This window comes from Sciurus carolinensis, chromosome 7, assembly GCF_902686445.1.
Source record: "Sciurus carolinensis chromosome 7, mSciCar1.2, whole genome shotgun sequence".
NCBI classification, from domain to species: domain Eukaryota; kingdom Metazoa; phylum Chordata; class Mammalia; order Rodentia; family Sciuridae; genus Sciurus; species Sciurus carolinensis.
In genome coordinates this window covers 65,423,933-65,446,739 of record NC_062219.1, presented here as the reverse complement: position 1 = coordinate 65,446,739, position 22,807 = coordinate 65,423,933, and the positions used below count along the sequence as shown (strand labels likewise).

General features: G+C 36.2%; 1 protein-coding gene across 2 annotated transcripts in view; it reads right to left on the bottom strand.

The window, feature by feature from the left end:
* Positions 1-11,257, bottom strand: part of Mms22l (MMS22 like, DNA repair protein) — a 129,837-nt gene extending 118,580 nt beyond the window's left edge. Inside the window, exons 1-7 of one of the 2 annotated variants that reach the window (XM_047557872.1) lie at positions 11,155-11,257; positions 10,399-10,640; positions 9,296-9,421; positions 7,693-7,742; positions 3,436-3,523; positions 3,165-3,342; positions 667-757 (exon numbers count right to left, since the gene is read on the bottom strand). In XM_047557872.1, coding sequence (XP_047413828.1) covers positions 667-757; positions 3,165-3,342; positions 3,436-3,523; positions 7,693-7,742; positions 9,296-9,421; positions 10,399-10,562 — 697 coding nt within the window. In that variant the 5' untranslated portion in view covers positions 10,563-10,640; positions 11,155-11,257. Of the gene's footprint in view, positions 1-666; positions 758-868; positions 1,009-3,164; positions 3,343-3,435; positions 3,524-7,692; positions 7,743-9,295; positions 9,422-10,398; positions 10,641-11,154 lie in introns of those variants that run through there. The other variant, XM_047557873.1, reaches the window with a different exon arrangement.
* Between the last annotated feature and the right edge of the window lie 11,550 nt (positions 11,258-22,807).

Below are 22,807 nucleotides of genomic sequence, written 5' to 3'. Positions count from 1 at the left end.
TAATTTTCTATGTATTAGTTGGTCAAAAATTTAATAATGTCCACTACTGGCAAGAATATGAGGTAAAGTTATACTCACAGTTAACATTATTATAACATACTATACAACAAAAAAGAGCAGCATATATAATATTTAACTGCAATATGCCATTCTACTTCTCAAAAATTATTTTATAGACTAATGTGCACATAGATTAAACTGTGTGTATACACATGTATGAATGTCCAGTGAAATATTATTTGTAAAATAAAATAAATAGAAATAATTTAAATGTTTAAAAAGTAGACAAGGTTTAAAGTACAGTACATCCGTTTATGCAGCACTTAAATGAATAAGTAGAACTATATGTACTAACACAAACAGATCTCTACAAAACTGCTAAATGAAAGACCACACTGAAAAGTTATGATACTATTTGTAGTTAGAAACAAAAATATAATCCTACCTATGAGTTTCTATGCATGTATACCAATAGATAATGAATAAGGGAAAATAAGTAGACCAAGCTATTCTAAACATTAACTCCAGGAAAAAGGAGCAAAACTTTTAGTGTTTATTTTGATTACTATTTGACTTTTTAAAATAAAAGTCAGATAATACTTATGACTTAAGCAAGGAAAGTTTAGATTTTTAAAAAGGAAATAAATCAAAAACAGGTAAACTTACTAAATTTTTCACCCAGCATGTGAAGAATCTCTAGAACCATCCAATGGATATCTAAGTAGAGATGTAATAAATGCCATGATGGTGGAAAAAGCTGTGAACAACATCATCAAGTAGAGTTGAAAATTCATAATACTTCACTAAGTACTCTGTAGCATTTCAAAAAATTCCTCCATACACAAGGGTAAAGAACCAGTTAACCTACCACTGTTCAAAAGCTCAGGGAAAACCTGTCTTGTTCATTGGAGGATTCTTTCACTGAAGATCTTTGAATTGAAAGAATATATTTTCATTGATTGGTTTTTGACCCATTCTGAGGCTGCTCAATAGATTTGTATAATAAAGGGTCCCTCCAACCATTGTCTGACTCTACTAAAGCTGCAAGGCAGACAAGAATTTTTAAAAACACTTATTTCCATGATTTTGTTTTTGGAATTTAGCTAGCAAATATAATTCTTAATGTAATGAGTACCCACAAACCCATATAAAATATTTTTTTAAAAAAGAGTTTCAGACTATCATGTAGACATTACAGTCATCTTTGTTAAGAAATGAAGATGAAAGAGGTGAAGAAATTTATCTCTTAATTCACGCATTAAGATTCTATCTGACTCTAAAGCCAGAATTTTTATCTACTGTGTTGCACTGGGTTCTCAATAACCTTCCTCTAGTCTACACTGAGCACCACTACGAAAATAAATATAATAACACAACACATTCCATTAAAGCATCCAATAAGAATGATGCAGAGGTGACTTGCTTCATCATATATACAAAGAAAATAAAATGCAAGACCAATGAAACTGTGCTTGGCACAGATATAAATAATAAACAGCAAGAATAAGGAAGAGAGAGATAGGTAAATACAGAATCACAAGTCACAGGGGAAAGCATTGGTCATTCAATAATATAGGGTTGTTAACTTACCCATCTGCAAGAAATTAAAGTAAGATTTCCTACCTCTTACATTTAAAAAAAAAAGTGTAAACACCAAAATAGTTTTTAACAACACCACAGATAATACTACAGAAAAAAAAAAAATAAAACTGAAATAATCTACCTGGGAAGTCAGTTTGATTGGTGAAAAAAAAATAAAAAGATGAGAATATTTGTGATACATAATACCCAAGAAATAATATCTCACATATAAAGTTTGTAAAAAAATAAGAGATGCTCAACTAGAAAAGCCAACAAAAATAAGACTGCACATACAAGATTGATAAAAAGTATTAAATATGTAGTCTTAAAAGATGTTTTTTGTTTTCTAAGATTTTTTGATTGTTTCAGAAAACAGTATTTCAGTGTGTGATTTGTTTATTTGTTGATGATTTTAAGGTCCTCTGCTTTAAAAATTCAGTCTCTGAGATTCAGAAATCTGTTTTCAAATCTGCCTAATTAAAAAGTCTATGAAAGGCAAAATCTAATATGAGGACCCTTGTGCACAAATGTCTATTTCTGCTGCTTGATAAATTATTTTTTATTTTCTTATACATTTGATGAATATCCAAGAAATAAACACCAGTGCAATTTATAGATGGCAAAAAGAAGGGAAAAGAGCCCTCCTCCCACAATTTACCCATGGCAGTATTAAATGATATACCTAAAAGCAATTATTTACTTGTTTTCTTTGCATTAGACATATTAACCCATGAATTCAGTTGGAACTCTATTTCCTTATTATTTCATATACCAATCTCTGACTTAAAAAAAAAAAGTAAATTTTTTGGAGTTTTGGTATGATTTCACAGAAATACATAAACAATTATACCTTATATTTTGGCAGACATATTTCCCTAAAAATGCAAAGTTACTCAAATTGGTGAAGTAAAATATAACAGAAGGGGTTCAGGGATCATTATAATTTATCATTCATACACAGTTCCATTTTCATATAATGAATTTTTTATTGTCTATAAATTGGGCTATACTAATAACTTGATTTTTAAGTTTTTAAAAGCAAACTTAAGACAGAATAATTATCACAGGTAGGGAAATAAGGACACAATTAAAATTGTCTCAGTAATATTCCATAAAGGTCTAAAAAGTCAGAATATTCAAAATGATGTGGTTTTGAAAGCATACTGTTTTAGGTGATCTTAAATCATACTACAACATAAGTAGCAGCTTGTATAACTCCTTATCATTGAGGAGATAATACAAATTTTACAAATAGAGGTTATTTTATTTGTTTTACAACTTTTTTTTTCATTGTCATAAACAGCAAAACAATCATTATTTTAAACCCTTTAAGCATATTAATTTATTTAAATTTTCTAATAATTCTAGGAAATTATACTAATTATATAGGTGGGGAGACCGAGGCAAAGATATTACTTGCCTAAAAGCATGTAATTAATAAAAGAGGGAACTGGAATCTAATCTCAGGCAGTGTCTGTACCAGAGCTGTACCATTCATTGACTAATTTTTCCCATTGTTGAATAAATATTCCTTATGAGAAGAAAAAGCTGATAATTTAAAAATTAAATAAAACAAGTCAAACCTTAGTCTGGTTTTGATTTAAATATGCTCCCAGATGAATACTGGGAAGTTCAGATAGATGTCCAATATACAAAAGTAATCCACGAAGTTCATTGACCAACACTGAAGGAAGCTGAGCCTCCAGAGACTCATAGGGATGGACAGGAACATGACACTCAGCATCGTATACTTTCAGGCATCTAAAAAGTAATTGGATACAATAAACAACCAGTCTGGATTAACATACCCATAGAAACTCATGCACTAATCAGTATACTCATCTGTCATCCTACCTGAAGATGAAAACTTTAACATAATGGAGAAATATTACACACTGTTGCCTGATATTATCCGCTTTGTAATGTAGGGTTGATATCTTCCCTGAAACCAAAATAAGCAATGTTAATCATAGCTTAAAAAATTATTAGGGAAGAAAAATTGTATAGGCTATACCAGCAATAATTCTATCTTGTAACTTCTTCTGCTGATTCCCGTGATTCTTGCACCCCTACCATGCCTCCACAACTGCTCTTAACAAGGTCAGTAACTGTACTACTTGATCTAATGGACATTACTTGTCCTCAAGTAACATGCCTTTGAAGTTGCACTGGCTTCACTGAGCCTACACACTGCCAGTCTTTCTTTTGTGTCCTTTCTCCTAACTCTACTGATATTTCTTCCTCAATGCTACTACTAATATGAGTCTCAGGATTCAGTCCTAATTCCCCTCCTCTCTCTACATCTCTTCCTACCTGTATAATCTTATCAGTTCCTTTATCAATAAATGATATTGACTCCAAAAGTCTTGCCTATATTCAACACTTTTCCTTTATACTTCAGATTTTACATGCCACACTGCCTAACATTTATACTTAGACATTACTGTCTGACTGAAAGCATGTCCTTAGATTGCAAATAACACACCCTTTGATGGCTTCTAAAATTAGTTCTTGCTGTCCACATTTTCTCCCTTCCATTAAATGTTACCACCACCAGCCTATATCATTCTTAATTCTTTCATTTTCTTTAACATCATATCTAACCCATCAGAGTCCTATTAAGTTTACAACCCAATATACCTTGAAACTATCCATTTTCCCTATAATCTCTTAATCCACAGCAACAGACTCCTAACAAGACTTCCCACATCCTTCTTTGCATCCCTTTAATTTAAGTAAAAAATCTGCCTAAGATATATATTACTTCTGATTACCCCAAAGTCGAAACCCATGAAGAACTACCAACTATATTTAGAATGAAATCAAAGAAGTGATTTACAAGGACCCAAATAGCCTTTAAATAGTAACTGTCTTTCTCCCAACCTTGGACCCATGCTATCTTTCCCTCACTTACCTTAACATTTACATCAGCAAGAATTATCTAGGTAACTACTATAAGCGAAACACTGATAACCACTATAATGAGTAAGAGACAATCAACAAACAAAATCAGAGAAAATATGATAATTATGGACAACAAATAAAACAGAACAAAATTTCTAAGTTTGAGTTCAAATAAAAAACATGGCCACTACTTTGGCAAAACTAACAGGTTAAGAAGTATAAAATTGCTGTGTAAATACTTACACATTAATCAGCACTTGGGCCCAATTTCACCATAAAAAGTCATATCCTCACCATATTCTGAAGACAGTTTTTTTTCCTCCAAAACTTATTATGGTGTTGGGAAGTAGGGGTCTTTAAAAGGTGATTAGATCATTAAGAGGAATGAATGTCATATAACAGAGAGCATTCTCACTGTTGGAAAACTGGATTAATTACCAGGACAGTGGGCTGCTACATAGCAAGGCCATCCCTCATGTTTTGCCTCTTTTAAATGTGCCCATGATACCATCTACCTTGTTAGGATGCTGCATGAGGCCCTTACCTAATGCAGCTGCCAGATCTTGGACTTTCCAACTTTTAAAACCCTGACCTAAAAAAATCTCTTTAATAAATTATTTAGTCTGCAGAACTCAGTTACATCTACAGAAAATGTACCAACACAACCCCCATTTTGATAATTCTCAGCCTCTAAAAGCAGTACTGTCTGACTTCTTAAAGAATTCCCAGGCTGTGGGACTGGGGGAGACAACCCAGACAGAGCCCACTCAATCACTGCAAGATCTGAGTTGAGAAAAATCTAAACTTATAGGGTAAAAGTACAAGGGAGAAAGAAGTTGTTTAAACAGCTCTAAAAAATGTAGTAAGGGTCTCCCTTGGTTCTTTGACTAAGTACTAATCTGTTCAAAGACAAAAGAAAAACACCAGATAAGATTTTCCTATATAGCTTACACAAGTGAGAGAACAGATCAAGTTCCCACCAATACCAACAAAAACAAAAACAAAACAAAACAAAACAAAACAAAACTCTCTTAAAATACCAGGCACCAGAAAGAATCCTGAGAAGCTTTACCAGGCTAATTTACTATGCTACATTGGCATTCACCTAAAGGAGGCTTTTGTTCTGCTTCTGTAGTACTGATGATTGAACCCGGGGGCCGCACTACCACTGAACTACATCCCCATCTCCTCATGTTTCTTTTTTTAAATTTTGAGAAAGGGTATTGGTAACCTGGCCATGCTGGCCTAATACTTGTGATCCTTTCACCTCAGCCTCCAGAGTACCCAGGATTATAGGTGTACACCACCACACCTAGTTTAAAGGGGGCTTTTTAAAAAGCCCTAATGAAATTTTAAACAAACCTCAAAAGAAGGCAATGGATCACAAGCATTCAATAGCAAGCCAGAACAAAATTTGACAGAGGAATGTAAGAAAATTTAAAAATCAGCAATCTAAAATCCATCATGTAAATTATACAATAAAACATTACTAAACAGATATTCACAATTACATATTACATGTATAATGAACATTATACAATAAAACATTACTAAATAGATATTCACAGAAGCAGAAAATGTATCACAGAACCAGGAGAAAAACCAATTAATATGAACAGATCCAGAAATGAAAATGATGAAACAATCAGCAGTCAACTAAGTTGCAAAATGATTACACACATAATCCACATATTCAAAATAGATGGAAATAAATGTAAGGACAGAAATCAAAGATAATGAAAAAAATCTAAATAGAATGTCTAGAGAGGAAAAAATAATCAATGGAACATGCACTACCTTAACTAGAAAGCACTCTGGGAAGGTAAGGAAGAGTACAGCACTATACACACTGGCAGGATGATCCCACATAAGGGCTGGGAAGGACTGAGGGCTAAGGCTAGCTACACAAATTTATTATCAATGTTGTGACATACTGCATAGCAAGGACCACTTGATCTATGGATTATCATTAATACTGCTAGCCTGTCCAAAAATATCTGCTAAAAATCATTAAAAACTTTTTTTAATCAAGAAAAAGAACCAATGTGTCAGTGTGAAAGATAACCACTTAAACAAATATAGTCATCGGTCAGTATCTGCAGGGATTGTTGCCAGTACCTACTGCGGATACCAAAATTTACAGATGCTTAAGTCCTTGATATAAAATAGTTTAGTAGTCTGCCCTCCTCCCTCTCTACAGAGGTGGAACCCACAGATACAAAGGACCATCTGTAGTAGTTTTAGGTTAATAAGTGTGTAGTATAATAATCTTAGATAATAAATACCTTCCCTTAATCCAATTCATCCTAGATAATAAAAGCATTATTTTTGCTCTTTCCACTGAAATCTTTTACAGATCCCTGTTTCAAAATCAAATTTAGATTCTTTGGCAGTTTTTAAAACCCCTTGTGATTTCATTCCTTCTGAATTCATCACTCTCACACAGACTGATGCAAACACACAAAATTATTATTCATTCCATGTTCCCTAAACATTTATGCTTTTATACTTTCCATTTTCCTTTCTTTGATAAGCAAATAAACTTCTGTTTAACTTAAAGCATATTCTGGTGATCTTCAGCAGCTGAACATTAACAAGAGATACTGGGCTAAGGCCTTAACATGTATTAAGGGATTTAATCCTCACAAGATCTCACTGCAATAAGAATTGTTACTTGGTATGAGATCTACAATTAGGTAAGTTTGTAGTCAGGCTGATCACAAAGTCACAACTCATAATTCTACACTGCACTAAAAATGTTGCAAAGAAGCAACAGCTAGCCTGTAATATTGCCCTTCAATTTCCTTTACTACCTTAACTATACCAAGCATCCTTAAGTCAATAATCCATTAAATGCCAAAAGAAAAATAAAGTAGAAAGCAGAATGTTGTTCCTTTTTATTTCTTATTTAGTTCTCCAACACACCCCATACCTCCAAAACAAGTACTAATTTACTTCAGAAAAGCTTAGCTTCCTTAAATTGGTTTTACATTTAAGACCTACATATTTAAAAAAATACTATATATCTTAACCATAATAAAATCTAAATGTCAGATTTTTTACGAATACTGCATACACTATATCACAAATTTCTGACCCAATACAAGCCTCATATTATGATATCCCAATTACACTCTCACATACCCATGTTCAATTCACTATAACGGAGCAGCATTCCTTTTGGTCACTAAATGCACTTTAACTTACCAAAATCACAGCTGACCTGTAATAATGTTTCCAAGTTGTAGAGTTGTTGCCTAATTTAAAAATTATAAAGAGAGAGTTGATTTTAATATAGCTTAAAGCATGTTAACAACTACACAGATAATGTTTCCATGCTATTAAACAGCTTTAATACATCTTATTTATGGATGATGTTCAACATTTTATGAGTGTGTATCAAAGTTCAGATTCTGATAGTAAAAGTTTTTAAAGAACAAAAAACATACCTTTGACATTCCCAAAACTAAAAAGTACATGGATCTCAGAAATTATTTCAAGTATCACACACAGCTTTCAATATTAATGAAATACTGTTAATATCTTTAGGAAGTTTAAGATACACAAAACATTCTAGGTTAACAGTTATATAAGGAAATGTTACACTGTATTATACAGTAGTTTGAAAAGTGAATAGAATTATGCAGACTGAAGTTATCATGGAAAGATATATTTGTTTCCACCTGAATTCTTTATATTCACCTTCTCTTGCCATTCTTTCTACTTGCCTTAAACTTCTTTAAATATTAGCCCATATTCATGACCTATGTCAGGATTACAAAGAATCACTCAGCCTGTTCTCCCAAAAAAATATACAACACAGCACAGATACAATAAAGTCTCTTTATATGGTCTCATGGAATGAGGATGGAATAATTCCCAGGACCTCTTCATTTTCATTTAAATGTACCATATACACATATTTAATGTGTTTTTGGACACTTTGCCTTAAAGTTGAGCAATAAGCACAACTGACTCAGATTCAAAATAACCTAAAATCTAAGTATGAACTGTGATATATGTAATGAACTAACTGAATTCTGCTAATTGTGTTCACGACATATTGTTGAAAAAAAAAAATTCCCAGCCAGGCACAGTAGTGCACACCTATTAATTCCAACTACTTGGAGGCTGAGGCAGGAGGATCCCTTGAGCTCAAAAGTTTGAGACTTGACTATGAAACAACCATATTTTTAAGAAATATATTCTGAGGTATTTTAGGGTGAGATGACATGATGCCTAAAATTTGTTTATAAATACTATACAAAAGAACAGGGTATAAGACAGAAAAAAAATGTGATAAAATCTTGATGCTTATTGTACTGAGAGAATATGGGGGTTGATAATACTATTCTACCTACTTTTGTGTATATCTCAAACTTTTCATTAAAGTTTTTTTTTTTTAAATCTTGCACAAATAGAAAATTATATTCTTACTATACTGTTTGAAAGATGTATTTGGCAAGTCTGAGTTCATTCTCAAAAGTTCATTGAAAAGACTTTGGCTATTAAGTAATAAAGGATTTAAACTTTCTTCCAAAATTTACAGTATGGTTCAAACGTAAAATATTTGTCTTCAATATATGGTATCAAGTACAAACAATGAAGATTCTGAAAAGGCAATAAAAAGCAAGCATTAAAACTATTACCCCCTCAGCTTGACTACTGTTATTGGTAAGACAATAAAGTGAGCAACAAGCACAATTCCACTGGTGATTTTGTTGCTAGTACAGAAATCACCCAGCAATGTAACTTACAAAACTGATCACTATCTACACCCATAAAGAGTTAAAAATATACACACACATACCTGAATAAATTAAAGAGCTCTTTAGATGAATTCACTAATGCTGTTTCAGTAACCCATTGAATGCCAAATATTTCCACTGTATCCTTTTCGAAATTTGTTGGTAAGGGATTGAGATTCAAAATTAATCTGAAATAAAAATCCTGATTTAATCTCATAAATGCTAAATGTCATAATATAGCATGTTCTTTTTCACATTATTTGAATTCACATCATTCATGCCATGTATAATAAGTCAGGAAATGCCTTGGCACCTCACAAATTATGGATTACTATAACCAGACTATACTAAAATTTTATTCCTGTATGGTGATAAAATAAAAAAGTATAGCTAAAGAGCAAAAAGGATTCTAGGGTACATACTCTTGCCTGCCTTTACTAGTGATTTTCAGTTTAATATTGCATCCCTTGGGGCAACATTTAATTTTTTAAAATAGACAAGTTATTGTGATTATGTCTAGGGATTAGCATAATCCAAGTTGGGTAATCTCTTTTAAGGTTTCCAAGAAGGTATAATTATAAAATCAACAAAAATGATTTCCTTGATGACTGAAATTGCCTCAGTAATTGCCAAAATATTTTCTAAACAGAAGTTTTACTGCAATATGTATATACCTGATCAATGCAAAAATAAGTCCATGACTTCAATAGGTATAGATAGGACTAGAAGCAACTGTGGCAACAGAAAGTGTGTATGTCTTGCTTAAAAGTTATCAAAATTTGTAGACTATTATCATACTCATTAAAAGGAAATACCATTTCAAGGCGTCCTAGTATTTTAGAATTCACTTTGATTAAAATATAAATTAGTGCTTAGTTCCCCACCCCACAGGGGAGGTAGCAGTAAGATAAGAGAACATCAGTTTCCAAGGAACTCCTCTTTAATACTCAAAATACTTTAAGGTGTGCTCCAACCAGGAAGCCAGTAACAGAACTAATATTCATTTGGACCCTTACTGATATACTACGCTTATTTATAAAACATGGTTGGGCAAACACCAAAGTTTATAATAGACAGAAATGATATTTAAAAAATATTCCTAACAAACCGATGAATAATCGGATAACGGAAAAACAGTCTCTGACATTTTATTTTTTTAACCTACCGTTTAAGGGCTCCACTAGCAAGATAGGATTCTCCAGAAAAATTTTGTCCTATTCCTCTTTTATCAAAAGCACAGGAAAAGGAAGGGGGTTTACACCATTCTGTCCCCAATTCCAACTCTAAGCTGTCAGTCAGCAACGTCGACGCAACATAACAATCATCCATTCTTTACTTTATGTCCTGAAATGTTGTGTTTCCTTATGATTATCATTTAGGCTCCAAAGAGAAGTTGTAAAAAGATTCCTGGAAGTGAAACGAGCCGAAAGATTAGAAGTTACCTCAGAAGTTTCCTAAAACATCTCCATAGCACAATGGAAAAAAAAAAACAGAGAAGCTAAATCTTCAAGAATTCTATTCTCCCTAGGTTCCTACCCGGTCACCTCAACCCAGATCAAGGCCGTCAGACAAATGCTCCCCCGACTGGCTGTGGCACAGACGTAAAATTTGCTTCCTACGTCTGATTCTGCCGGCTGGGACAGGGTAATGTATGCAGGACGGATCCAGCTTCAGCTCTGAGCCCGTCTTAACTGCGTGCGCTCTCCTATGTTGCTAAACCTCACTCCGCCGGTCTCCAGGCTGCAGGGTGAAGAAAGCTCCCTTTCTTACGCCGGGCAACTACTCCAGGGCACCACTCCTCCTAACGTGGATACGAGATACACCCGCAGGACTCAAGCAGTGGCCAAGTGGAGCCGGCGTCGGGAGCATCAGACTGCAACCAGGCCCCGAAGACTCCCCTTGCCCACAGTGCACGTCGTACCTGATCGTACTGGCAGTCAAGGAGATGAGCTCCCCAAGATCTCCTGTGCCGCCCCGGAGTTCAGCAGACTAAACCGGAAACAGGCAAAATTCCCGCCACAGCGCGCCCGCGCTCTGGAAGGGCGGGGCCACGGCACTACCCGCCCCCGTCTCCCAGTCTCGCGATATCTTCACAGAAACTACTCGCGCTTCTCGAGCTCTCGCGAGAGTCAAGGACGCTACGTGTGTACACCTTTCTTTTGTATCTGTAATTGGTGCTTCAGCTGGGAGGCGGGGTTAAGATGGAAAAAGAGACTAGTGAAGAAAATGTGTGAAGAGCTGTGTTATCCTCCTGCCAGACTCAAGAACAGCATTATTCGAGTGAGCCCAGTCACACTCAGGGGCGTTCCATCCCCCTTTCTTTCCGCTCAAGTGCCAACAAGTCTGTTGTTGCGGTGGGGGATACCTTTTGCTCCTAGGCTAGACAGTGCAAGAAGCTAATCCGCTGTTTGGAAACACTACAGGTCAGGTGACTGTTTAGATAGTAAAAACTGTTGCTCGCTTTCTTTGTAACACATGTGGAGAAGGTTAGCACGATTTTGTAAAAATGTATGTCATTCTCAGCCTTTTGCCTATCTTTTCCAAGTGCTCTAAAGATTGAGCCCTCAGAAGTCTTTTCAGTGGAACTCAAGAGAAAAACAGAATTTCTAAGTCAAATGCCTGGTTTAATTTAGCTATTTGGTATTGCCCCAGCTCTCCACAATAGTTTGTCTTGCGTTCAATTCCTGCATAGGGACCCTATCATAACTCCTCTCTGTTTAAGTCAAATAACCACACATTTTCTGACAAATGGGATGAAGTGAGAGAAAACACAATATGATCTGATCTCTATTCTGACCAGTTTAGAGCTACTGTGGTGGGTGTTTATTCTGCTCAGCTAATGTATCATGAGACCTGATGCTTGTTATGGACTACTTCATCTCACTTGCGGTCCAGGGTCTAACTGTAGAATGTCATTGTCCTCCAATATTGATCCCAAAGGAATATTGCCTAGTTCTGAGAATAATGTGACCTGGCTCTGTATTTAAAAGAATTTGGTCAACAGATGACCATTGTATTCATCCTGTACTCAAACATCAAAGTGGACTCATTTTTTTTCTTTTTAAGTGTTTGTTGTTGAGTAATCAACTTGCTTTAATCTGGTGAGTGGGATGGAAGAAACAGTAAGTTCTAACTTAATTTAGAACTATTAACATGTCAGTAAGAATCTCCTTCAGGTAATATATGACTTGCTCAAGAAAGGTGTTTAAGGTTGTTTAATGGTCATTTATATAGGTGTGGACAGGGTTGCCAGAGTACAAAAAGTGGTATTGACACACCCAAAGCTAATAAAGAGAGCCATTATCTCCCTTAGACCTAAGAAGTTAAAGGAAGGAGAGTGAGGAAGCAGTGAGGTCTATTACTGACTGTGACAGTCACCTGCCTGATCACCAGCCACTTATGGTGCCTTCCTAGAACATAACCATTGTCAGTCTAGAACTCAGCAGGAAAGGAGCTGAAAGGAGCTGAAAGGATTAAGTACCCAAAGTGCTTTTTCTCCAACTTTCCAAATTCTAGCTGGTTTTCCTCATTGACCAAAACCAACATGAAAACAGAGCAAGGGTGCAGTCTTTACAATTACTTCTGTAATTGATGGAACAAATAGACAGAAAATTAGTATAGATATAGAAGATCTGAGTAGCACTGTCCTCTAGTTTACATATGACTCAACACAATGGTAGCATAATAACACTCTTGACAATTGCACATGGAACATTCATGAAGAAAAACCATATTCCAAGCCATAAATAAATTTCATCAATTTTAGAAGGATCAAGGACTGGGAATGTAGCTTAATGGTAGAATGCTTACACTTGTATAGCATACCCTTGGTGAGGCCCTCAATTTGAAATGCAAAGAAAAATGAAATTTTGAAATCATACAAAATATATTGTTTGACCACAACAAAATTTAAAACTATTTACAATAGAAAAGAAGGGAGAGCTCAATTCAGTCATTTAAACATCTGTCTTAAGAAGATAGGGGGAAAAATCTAGTACATTAAAGCTGCTAAGTCTGAGTCAGCAAAATGAAAAAGAAAACAATAAAGAGAATAAATGGAATAGAACAAGAGAAAAATGGGAAATAAATGAAAACAAAAGTCAGTTATTTCCAAAGATCATCGTGTAATTAATAGAGCTCTAATTAAACTGATCAAGAAGAAAAAGACACAAATTAACAATACTAAAAATTAAATAGAAAAAATTGACAAAACAAAAAGTTGGTTCTTTGAAAAAAATCAGTAAAATTGATAAACCCCTAGCTATACTAACAAAGAGAAAAAGAGAGAAAACCCAAATTGTTAAAATACATGGTGAAAAAAGGAAATATCACAATGGACACAACTGAAATACAGAAGATAATTAGAAACTATTTTGAAAATTTATATTCCAATAAATAGAAAATATTGAAATTTCTAGACACATAAACCTACCTAAACTGAATCAGGCAGTCATACATGATTTTAACAGAATAATTTCAAGAAATGAAATAGAAAACTCCATCAAAAACCTAACAATTTAGAAAAGCTGCTGACCAGATGGATTCTTAGCTGAGTTCTACATGACTTTCAAATAAGAATTAAAACCAATACTCCTCAAATTATTCCATGAAAAAGAAAAGGAAGGAACCCTTCCAAACTCATTCTTTGAGGCTAATATCACCCTGATACTAAAACCAAAGACACATCAAGGAAAGAAAACTTCAGACCAATACCGCTGATGAACACAGATGCAAAAATTATCAGTAAAATTCTGGCAAATCACATACAAAAATATATTAAAAAGATAGTGCACCACGATCAAGACGGGTTCATCCCAGGGATGCAGGGTTTGTTCAATATAATGATATCAATAAGCGTAAGTCATCATATCAATAGACTTAAAAACAAGATCATATGATCATCTCAATAGATGCAGAAAAAGCATTTAACAAAATACAGCACCCCTTCATGTTCAAAGACTGGAAAAACTAGGGATATAGTAGGAACATACCTCAACATTGAAAAGCCATGTATACTGAACCCAAGGTCAACATAATTGTAAATGAAGAGAAATTAAAATCATTCTTTCTAAAAACTGGAACAAGAAAAGGATACCTCTTTCACCACTTTTATTCAATCTTGTCTTTGAAACCCTAGCCAGTGCAAGAAATTAAACATATACAAATAAGTAAGGAAGAACTCAAACTATCACTATTTGCCAATGACATGATTCTATATTCGGAAGATCAAAAAAATCCACCAAAAATCTAGAACTAATAAATGAATTCAGCAAAGTAGCAGGACATAAAATCAATACCCATAAATCAAACACATTCCTATACATCAGTAATGAATTCCCTGAAAGAGAAATTGAGAAAATTACCCCATTTGCAGTAGCCTCAAAAAAATAAATTTCTTGGGACTTGATCTAATAAAAGAGGTGAAAGACCTCTACAATGAAAACTGCAGAACACTAAAGAAAGAATTTGAAGAAAACCTTAGAAGATGGAAAGACCTCCCATGCTCTTGGATAGGCAGAATCAATATTGTCAAAATTGCCATACTTCCAAAAGTGCTATATAAATTTAATGCAATTCCTATTAAAATCCCAAGGACATCCTCATATAAATAGTAAAAGCAATCATGAAATTCATTGAGAAAAATAAGAAACCCAAAATAGCCAATGCAATCCTTAGCAAGAAAAGTGAAACAGGAGGCATTACAATACCAGACCTCAAACTATACTACAGAACTATAGTGACAAAAACAGCATGGTATTGGCACCAAAACAGACATTTAAACCAATGGTACAGAATAGAAGATGCAGAGACAAACCCACATATATACAGTTATCCCATACGAGACAAAGGTGCCAAAAACATTCACTGGAGAAGAGATTGCCTATTCAACAAATGGTGCTGGGAAAATTGGAAAGCCACATGTAACAAAATGAAATTAAAACCCTATCTCTTACCCTGCACAAAACTCAACTCAAAGTGGACCAAAGGCTTAGGCACTAGAACACAGACCCTGTACCTAACAGAAGAAAAAGTAGGCCCCAAATCTTCAGCATATTGGCCTAGGATCTGACTTCCTTAACAAGACCCCTAAAGCTCAAGAAGTTAAATTAAGAATCAATAAATGGGATGGATTCAAACTAAAAAGCTTCTTCTCAGCAAAAGAAATAATAATAATGTGACGAGATAGCCTACAGCTTGAAATAAAATCTTTACCACATGCACCTCAGATAAAGCATTAAACTCAAAAAACTCAACACCAAAAAAAAAACAAAAAAAAAAAAAAACAAAAAAACAAACCTAATCAAAAACTGGGCTAAGGAACTGAACAGACACTTCACAGATGTACACTCAATCAACAAATATATGAAAAAAGTTCCACATCTCTAGCAATTACAGAAATGGAAATCAAAACTACTCTTAAGATTTCATCTCACTCCAGTCAGAAGGGCAATTATCAAAAATACAAGCAACAATAAATATTGGTGAGGATGTGGGGGAAAAGATGCACATATATATTACTGGTGGGACTACAAATTGGTGCAACCGTTATAGAAGGCAGTATGGAGATGCCTCAGAAAATTTGGAATAGAACCACCATTGACCCAGCTGTCCTACTCCTCAGTTTATACTCAAAGGACTTAAAATCAGTATATTACATTGACACAGCCACATCAATTTTTTTTTTTTATTGTGAACAAATGGGATACATGTTCTTTCTCTGTTTGTACATAGAGTAAAGGCATACCATTTGTGTAATCATACGTTTACATAGGGTGATGTTGGTTGATTCATTCTGTTATTTTTTTCCCCTTCCCCCCACCCCTCCCATCCCTCTTTTCCCTCTATACAGTCCTTCCTTCCCCCATTCTTGCCCCCCTCCCTAACCCTCACTCTAACCCTAAAACCCCTCCCACACCCCATTATGTATCATCATCCACTTATCAGCGAGATCATTCTTCCTTTGGTTTTTTGAGATTGGCTTATCTCACTTAGCATGATATTCTCCAATTTCATCCATTTGCTTGCAAATGCCATAATTTTATCATTCTTTATGGCTGAGTAATATTCCACTGTATATATATGCCACAGTTTCTTTATCCATTCATCAACTGAAGGGCATCTAGGTTGGTTCCACATTCTGGCTATGGTGAATTGAGCAGCAATGAACATTGATGTGGCTGTATCTCTGTAGTATGCTGATTTTAAGTCCTTTGGGTATAGGCCAAGGAGTGGGATAGCTGGGTCAAATGGTAGTTCCATTCCAAGTTTTTTAAGGAATCTCCATACTGCCTTCCAGAGTGGTTGCACTAATTTGCAACCCCACCAGCAATGTATGAGTGTACCTTTTTCCCCACATCCTCGCCAACACCTGTTGTTGCTTGTGTTCTTGATAATCGCCATTCTGATTGGGGTGAGATGGAATCTTAGGGTGGTTTTGATTTGCATTTCTTTTATTACTAGAGATGTTGAACATTTTTCCATATGTTTGTTGATTGTTTGTAGGTCTTCTTCTGTGAAGTGTCTGTTCATTTCCTTAGACCATTTGTCGATTGGATTATTTGTAGTCTTGGTGTTGAGTTTTTGAGTTCTTTATAGATTCTGGAGATTAGTGCTCTATCTGAAGTATGATTGGCAAAGATTTTCTCCCACTCTGTAGGCTCTTTCTTCACATTGCTGATAGTTTCCTTTGCTGAGAGAAAGCTTTTTAGTTTGAATCTATCCCAGTTGTTGATTCTTGCTTTTATTTCTTGTGCTATGGGAGTCCTGTTGAGAAAGTTTGGTCCTAAGCCGACATGTTGAAGATCTGGACCTACTTTTTCTTCTATAATATGCAGGGTCTCTGGTCTGATTCCGAGGTCCTTAATCCATTTTGAGTTTAGTTTTGTGCACGGTGAGAGATATGGGTTTATTTTCATTTTGTTGCATATGGATTTCCAATTTTCCCAGCACCATTTATTGAAGAGGCTATCTTTTCTCCATTGCATATTTTTGGCCCCTTTGTCTAGTATGAGGAAATTATATTTGTTTGGGTTTGTGTCCGTGTCCTCTATTCTGTACCATTGATCTACCTGTCTATTTTGGTACCAATACCATGCCGTTTTTGTTACTATTGCTTTGTAGTACAGTTGAAGTTCAGGTATTGCAATACCCCCTGCTTCATTTTTTCTGCGAAGGATTGCTTTAGCAATTCTGGGTTTCTTATTCTTCCAGATGAATTTCATGATTGCTTGTTCTACTTCTGTAAGGTACATCGTTGGGATTTTAATTGGAATTGCATTGAATCTGAATAGCACTTTTGGTAGTATGGCCATTTTGACAATATTAATTCTGCCTATCCAGGAACATGGGAGATCTTTCCATCTTCTAAGGTGTTCCTTAATTTCTTTCTTTAGTGTTCTGTAGTTCTCATTGTAGAGGTCTTTCACCTCTTTTGAGAGATTGATTCCCAAGTATTTTATTTTTTTCGAGGCTATTGTGAATGGAGTAGTTTTCCTAACTTCTCTTTCTGAAGATTCATCACTTATGTATAAAAATGCATTGGATTTATGAGCATTGATCTTGTATCCTGCTACTTTACTGAATTCACTTATGAGTTCTAAGAGTTTTCTGGTGGAATTTCCTGATTCCTCTAAGTATATAATCATATCATCAGCAAATAGGGATAGTTTGAGTTCTTCTTTTCCAATTCGTATCCCTTTAATTTCTTTGGTCTGTCTAATTGCTCTGGCTAGAGTTTCAAGGACGATATTGAATAGGAGTGGTGAGAGAGGGCATCCCTGTCTTGTTCCAGATTTTAGGGGGAATGCTTTCAGTTTTTCACCATTAAGAATAATATTAGCCATGGGCTTAGCATAGATGGCCTTTACAATGTTAAGGAACGTTCCCACTATCCCTATTTTTTCTAGTGTTTTGAGCATGAAGGGGTGCTGTATTTTATCAAATGCTTTTTCTGCATCTATTGAAATAATCATGTGATTCTTGACTTTAAGTCTGTTGATATGGTGAATGACATTTATTGATTTCCTGATGTTGAACCAACCTTGCATCCCTGGGATGAAACCCACTTGATCATGGTGCACTATCTTTTTGATACATTTTTGTATGCGATTTGCTAAAATTTTGTTGAGAATTTTTGCGTCGATGTTCATTAAGGATATTGGTCTGAAATTTTCTTTCCTCGATGTGTCTCTGTCTGGTTTAGGTATCAGGGTGATATTGGCTTCGTAGAATGAGTTTGGGAGGGTTCCCTCCTCTTCTATTTCATGGAATACTTTGAAAAGTATTGGAATGAGCTCTTCTTTAAAGGTTTTGTAGAACTCGGCTGAGAAACCATCAGGTCCCGGACTTTTCTTTGTTGGTAGGCTTTTGATGACTTTTCTATTTCATTACTTGAAATTGGTCTATTTAAATTGTGTATGGACAGCCAGCTTCTCCAGGTTCTCGGAACGGAACTGGCCCGCTAGTGAGAGCCTGTCTGAACAGAGCACGCTCCGAGTCCCGGAGCCCCTGCAGTGCAGTGTACTCCTGCAAAGAACCAGCGGAGAGCCTCGATCTGCAGTCAGCCTCAGGGATAAGGGCAGGGCAGCCGGAGACCTCTTCAGGCGGCACTGCCCACTCCGGCTACGGGCTCTCTTCACGGGGCGATCCAAGATGGCGGCCTAGAGGGAGACTGCACCCCCGGTCGCTCCAGAACCCAGGAGTTAAGAAGGGGAGGCATTGAGAGACTCGGACTGAAGTGGAGCCACGGGTGAGTCTGCCCACTGGGTAAAGCTCGGCCCGGGTGGCAGGCCCAGATAGAGGTGGCTTATCGGAGCCGGGCAGGGCAGCTAGAGTCATCCACAGGCAGTCCCGCGCACTCCGGCGGTGGGCCCCGCCCACACAGCCAGCTTCTCCAGGTTCTCGGAACGGAACTGGCCCGCTAGTGAGAGCCTGTCTGAACAGAGCACGCTCCGAGTCCCGGAGCCCCTGCAGTGCAGTGTACTCCTGCAAAGAACCAGCGGAGAGCCTCGATCTGCAGTCAGCCTCAGGGATAAGGGCAGGGCAGCCGGAGACCTCTTCAGGCGGCTCTGCCCACTCCGGCTGCGGGCTCTCTTCACGGGGCGATCCAAGATGGCGGCCTAGAGGGAGACTGCACCTCCGGTCGCTCCACAACCCAGGAGTTAAGAAGGGGAGGCATTGAGAGACTCGAACTGAAGTGGAGCCACGGGTGAGTCTGCCCACTGGGTAAAGCTCAGCCCGGGTGGCAGGCCCAGATAGAGGTGGCTTAGCAGAGCCGGGCAGGGCAGCTTGAGTCTTCCCAAGGTAGTCTTCCACACTCCGGCAGTGGGCTCTTCCCACACGGCCAGCTGCACGGTGCAGGCCCACAGTGAGAGCATTTCCACACAGAGCCAGTTCCAAAACGTGGAACCAGTAGGGGGCTAGGGGCAGTATTCTTCGAATGAGCTGCTTTATCAGATTCCTCCAAGACATCAGGCTACTGAAGGCTGGGAGGTGATACACTGGAAATCTACTGGGACACTATAAGCCAATAGTGGAAAACTGCAATATCTCAGGGTCCCACTGACAACTGACCATTATGAGAAAACAAGGGAAGAAAATGTCCCAAACAAACCTAGATACTACATCAATAAAACCCAATGACAGCACAGCAGAAGAAATGTCAGAAAGGGAGTTCAGAATGTACGTAATTAAAACGATCAGGGAAGCTAATGAGGAGATGAAAGAGCAAATGCAGGCATTGAAGGAGGAGATGAAAGAGCAAATGCAGGCATTAAATGATCGCACCAATCAACAGTTAAAAGAACAAATACGGGAAGCAAGAGATCATTTCAATAAAGAGTTAGAGATACTGAAAAAAAAACCAAACTGAAATCCTTGAAATGAAGGAAACAATAAACTAAGTTAAAAACTCCATAGAAAGCATAACCAATAGGATAGAACACCTGGAAGACAGAACCTCAGACATTGAAGACAAAATATTTAACCTTGAAAACAAAGTGGAACAAACAGAGAAGATGGTAAGAAATCATGAACAGAATCTCCAAGAACTATGGGATATCATGAAAAGGCCAAATTTGAGAATTATTGGGATTGAGGAAGGCTTAGAGAAACAAACCAAAGGAATGAACAATCTATTCAATGAAATAATAACAGAAAATTTCCCAAATCTGAAGAACGAAATGGAAAACCAAGTACAAGAGGCTTATAGAACTCCAAACATACAAAATTACAACAGACCCACACCAAGGCACATTATTATGAAAATACCTAACATACAAAATAAAGACAGAATTTTAAAGGCCGCGAGAGAAAAGAATCAAATTACATTCAGAGGGAAACCAATAAGAATATCAGCAGATTTTTCAATCCAGACCCTAAAAGCTAGAAGGGCCTGGAACAACATATACCAAGCCCTGAAAGAAAATGGATGCCAACCAAGAATCTTATACCCAGCAAAACTTACCTTCAAATTTGACGATGAAATAAGATCCTTCCATGATAAACAAAAGCTAAAGGAATTTACAAAAAGAAAGCCAGCATTACAGAACATTCTCAGCAAAATATTCCATGAGGAAGAGATGAAAAACAACGATGCAAATCAGCAACAGGAGGCGCTAGCCTAAAGGAATAGCCAAATAAAGGAGAAACCGAATCATGTCAAAAACAAATATGAGTCAATTGACTGGGAATACAAATCATATCACAATAATAACCCTGAATGTTAATGGCCTGAATTCATCAATCAAAAGACACAGACTGGCAGATTGGATTAAAAAGAAAAATCCAACAATATGCTGCCTGCAAGAGACACATCTCATAGAAAGAGACACCCATAGACTAAAGGTGAAAGGATGGGGAAAAACATACCATGCACACGGACACAGCAAAAAAGCTGGAGTATCCATCCTCATCTCAGATAATGTGGACTTCAAACCAAAACTAGTCAGAAGGGATAAAGAAGGACACTACATGCTGCTTAAGGGAAGCATAAATCAGCAAGACATAACAATCATAAATATCTATGCCCCGAACATTGGCTCATCCACGTACGTCAAACAAATCCTTCTCAATTCCAGAAATCAAATAGACCACAACACAATAATACTAGGCGATTTTAACACACCTCTCTCACCACTGGATAGATCGTCCAAACAAAAATTGAATAAAGAAACTATAGATCTCAACAACACAATCAGCAATTTAGACTTAACGGACATATAGAATATACCATCCAACAAAGAACGAATACACTTTCTTCTCAGCAGCACATGGATCCTTCTCTAAAATAGACCATATTTTATGCCACAAAGCTACTGTTAGTAAATACAAGAAGATAGAGATACTACCTTGTACTCTATCAGATCATAATGGATTGAAATTAGAAATAAATGACAGAATAAAAAACAGAAACTTCTCCAATACCTGGAGACTAAATAATACACTATTATATGATGAATGGATAACAGAAGACATCAGGAGGGAAATAAAAAAATTCTTAGAAGTAAACGAGAACAAAGACACATCATATCAAAATCTCTGGGACACTATGAAAGCAGTACTTAGAGGAAGATTTATTTCATGGGGTGCATTCAAAAAAAGAAGTAGAAATCAACAAATAAACGAGTTAACACTACAGCTCAAAGCACTAGAAAAAGAAGAGCAGACCAATACCAAAAGTAGTAGAAGACAGGAAATAGTTAAAATCAGAGCCGAAATCAACGAAATCGAAACAAAAGAAACAATCGGAAAAATTAATAAAATAAATAGTTGGTTCTTTGAAAAAATAAATAAAATTGATAAACCCTTAGCCACACTAACAAAGAGAAAAAGGGAGAAAACTCAAATTACTAAAATTCGGAATGAACAAGGAAACATCACAACAGACACGAGTGAAATACAAAACATAATTAGAAGCTATTTCGAAAATCTATACTCCAACAAAACAGAAAACCTTGAAGACATCAACAAATTTCTAGAGACATATGAACTACCTAAACTGAACGAGGAGGACATACACAACTTAAATAAACCAATTTCAAGCAATGAAATAGAAGAGGTCATCAAAAGCCTACCAACAAAGAAAAGTCCAGGACCAGATGGGTTCTCAGCCGAGTTCTATAAAACCTTTAAAGAAGAGCTCATTCCAATACTCCTCAAACTATTCCATGAAATAGAAGAGGAGGGAACCCTACCAAACTCGTTCTATGAAGCCAATATCACCCTGATACCTAAACCAGACAGAGACACATCAAGGAAAGAAAATTTCAGACCAATATCCTTAATGAACATCGATGCAAAAATTCTCAACAAAATTTTAGCAAATCGCATACAAATATATATTAAAAAGATAGTGCACCACGATCAAGTGGGTTTTATCCCAGGGATGCAAGGTTGGTTCAACATTCGGAAATCAATAAATGTCATTCACCATATCAACAGACTTAAAGTTAAGAATCACATGATTATTTCAATAGATGCAGAAAAAGCATTTGATAAAATACAGCATCCCTTCATGCTCAAAACACTAGAAAAAATTGGGGTAATGGGAACATTCCTAAACATTATAAAGGCCA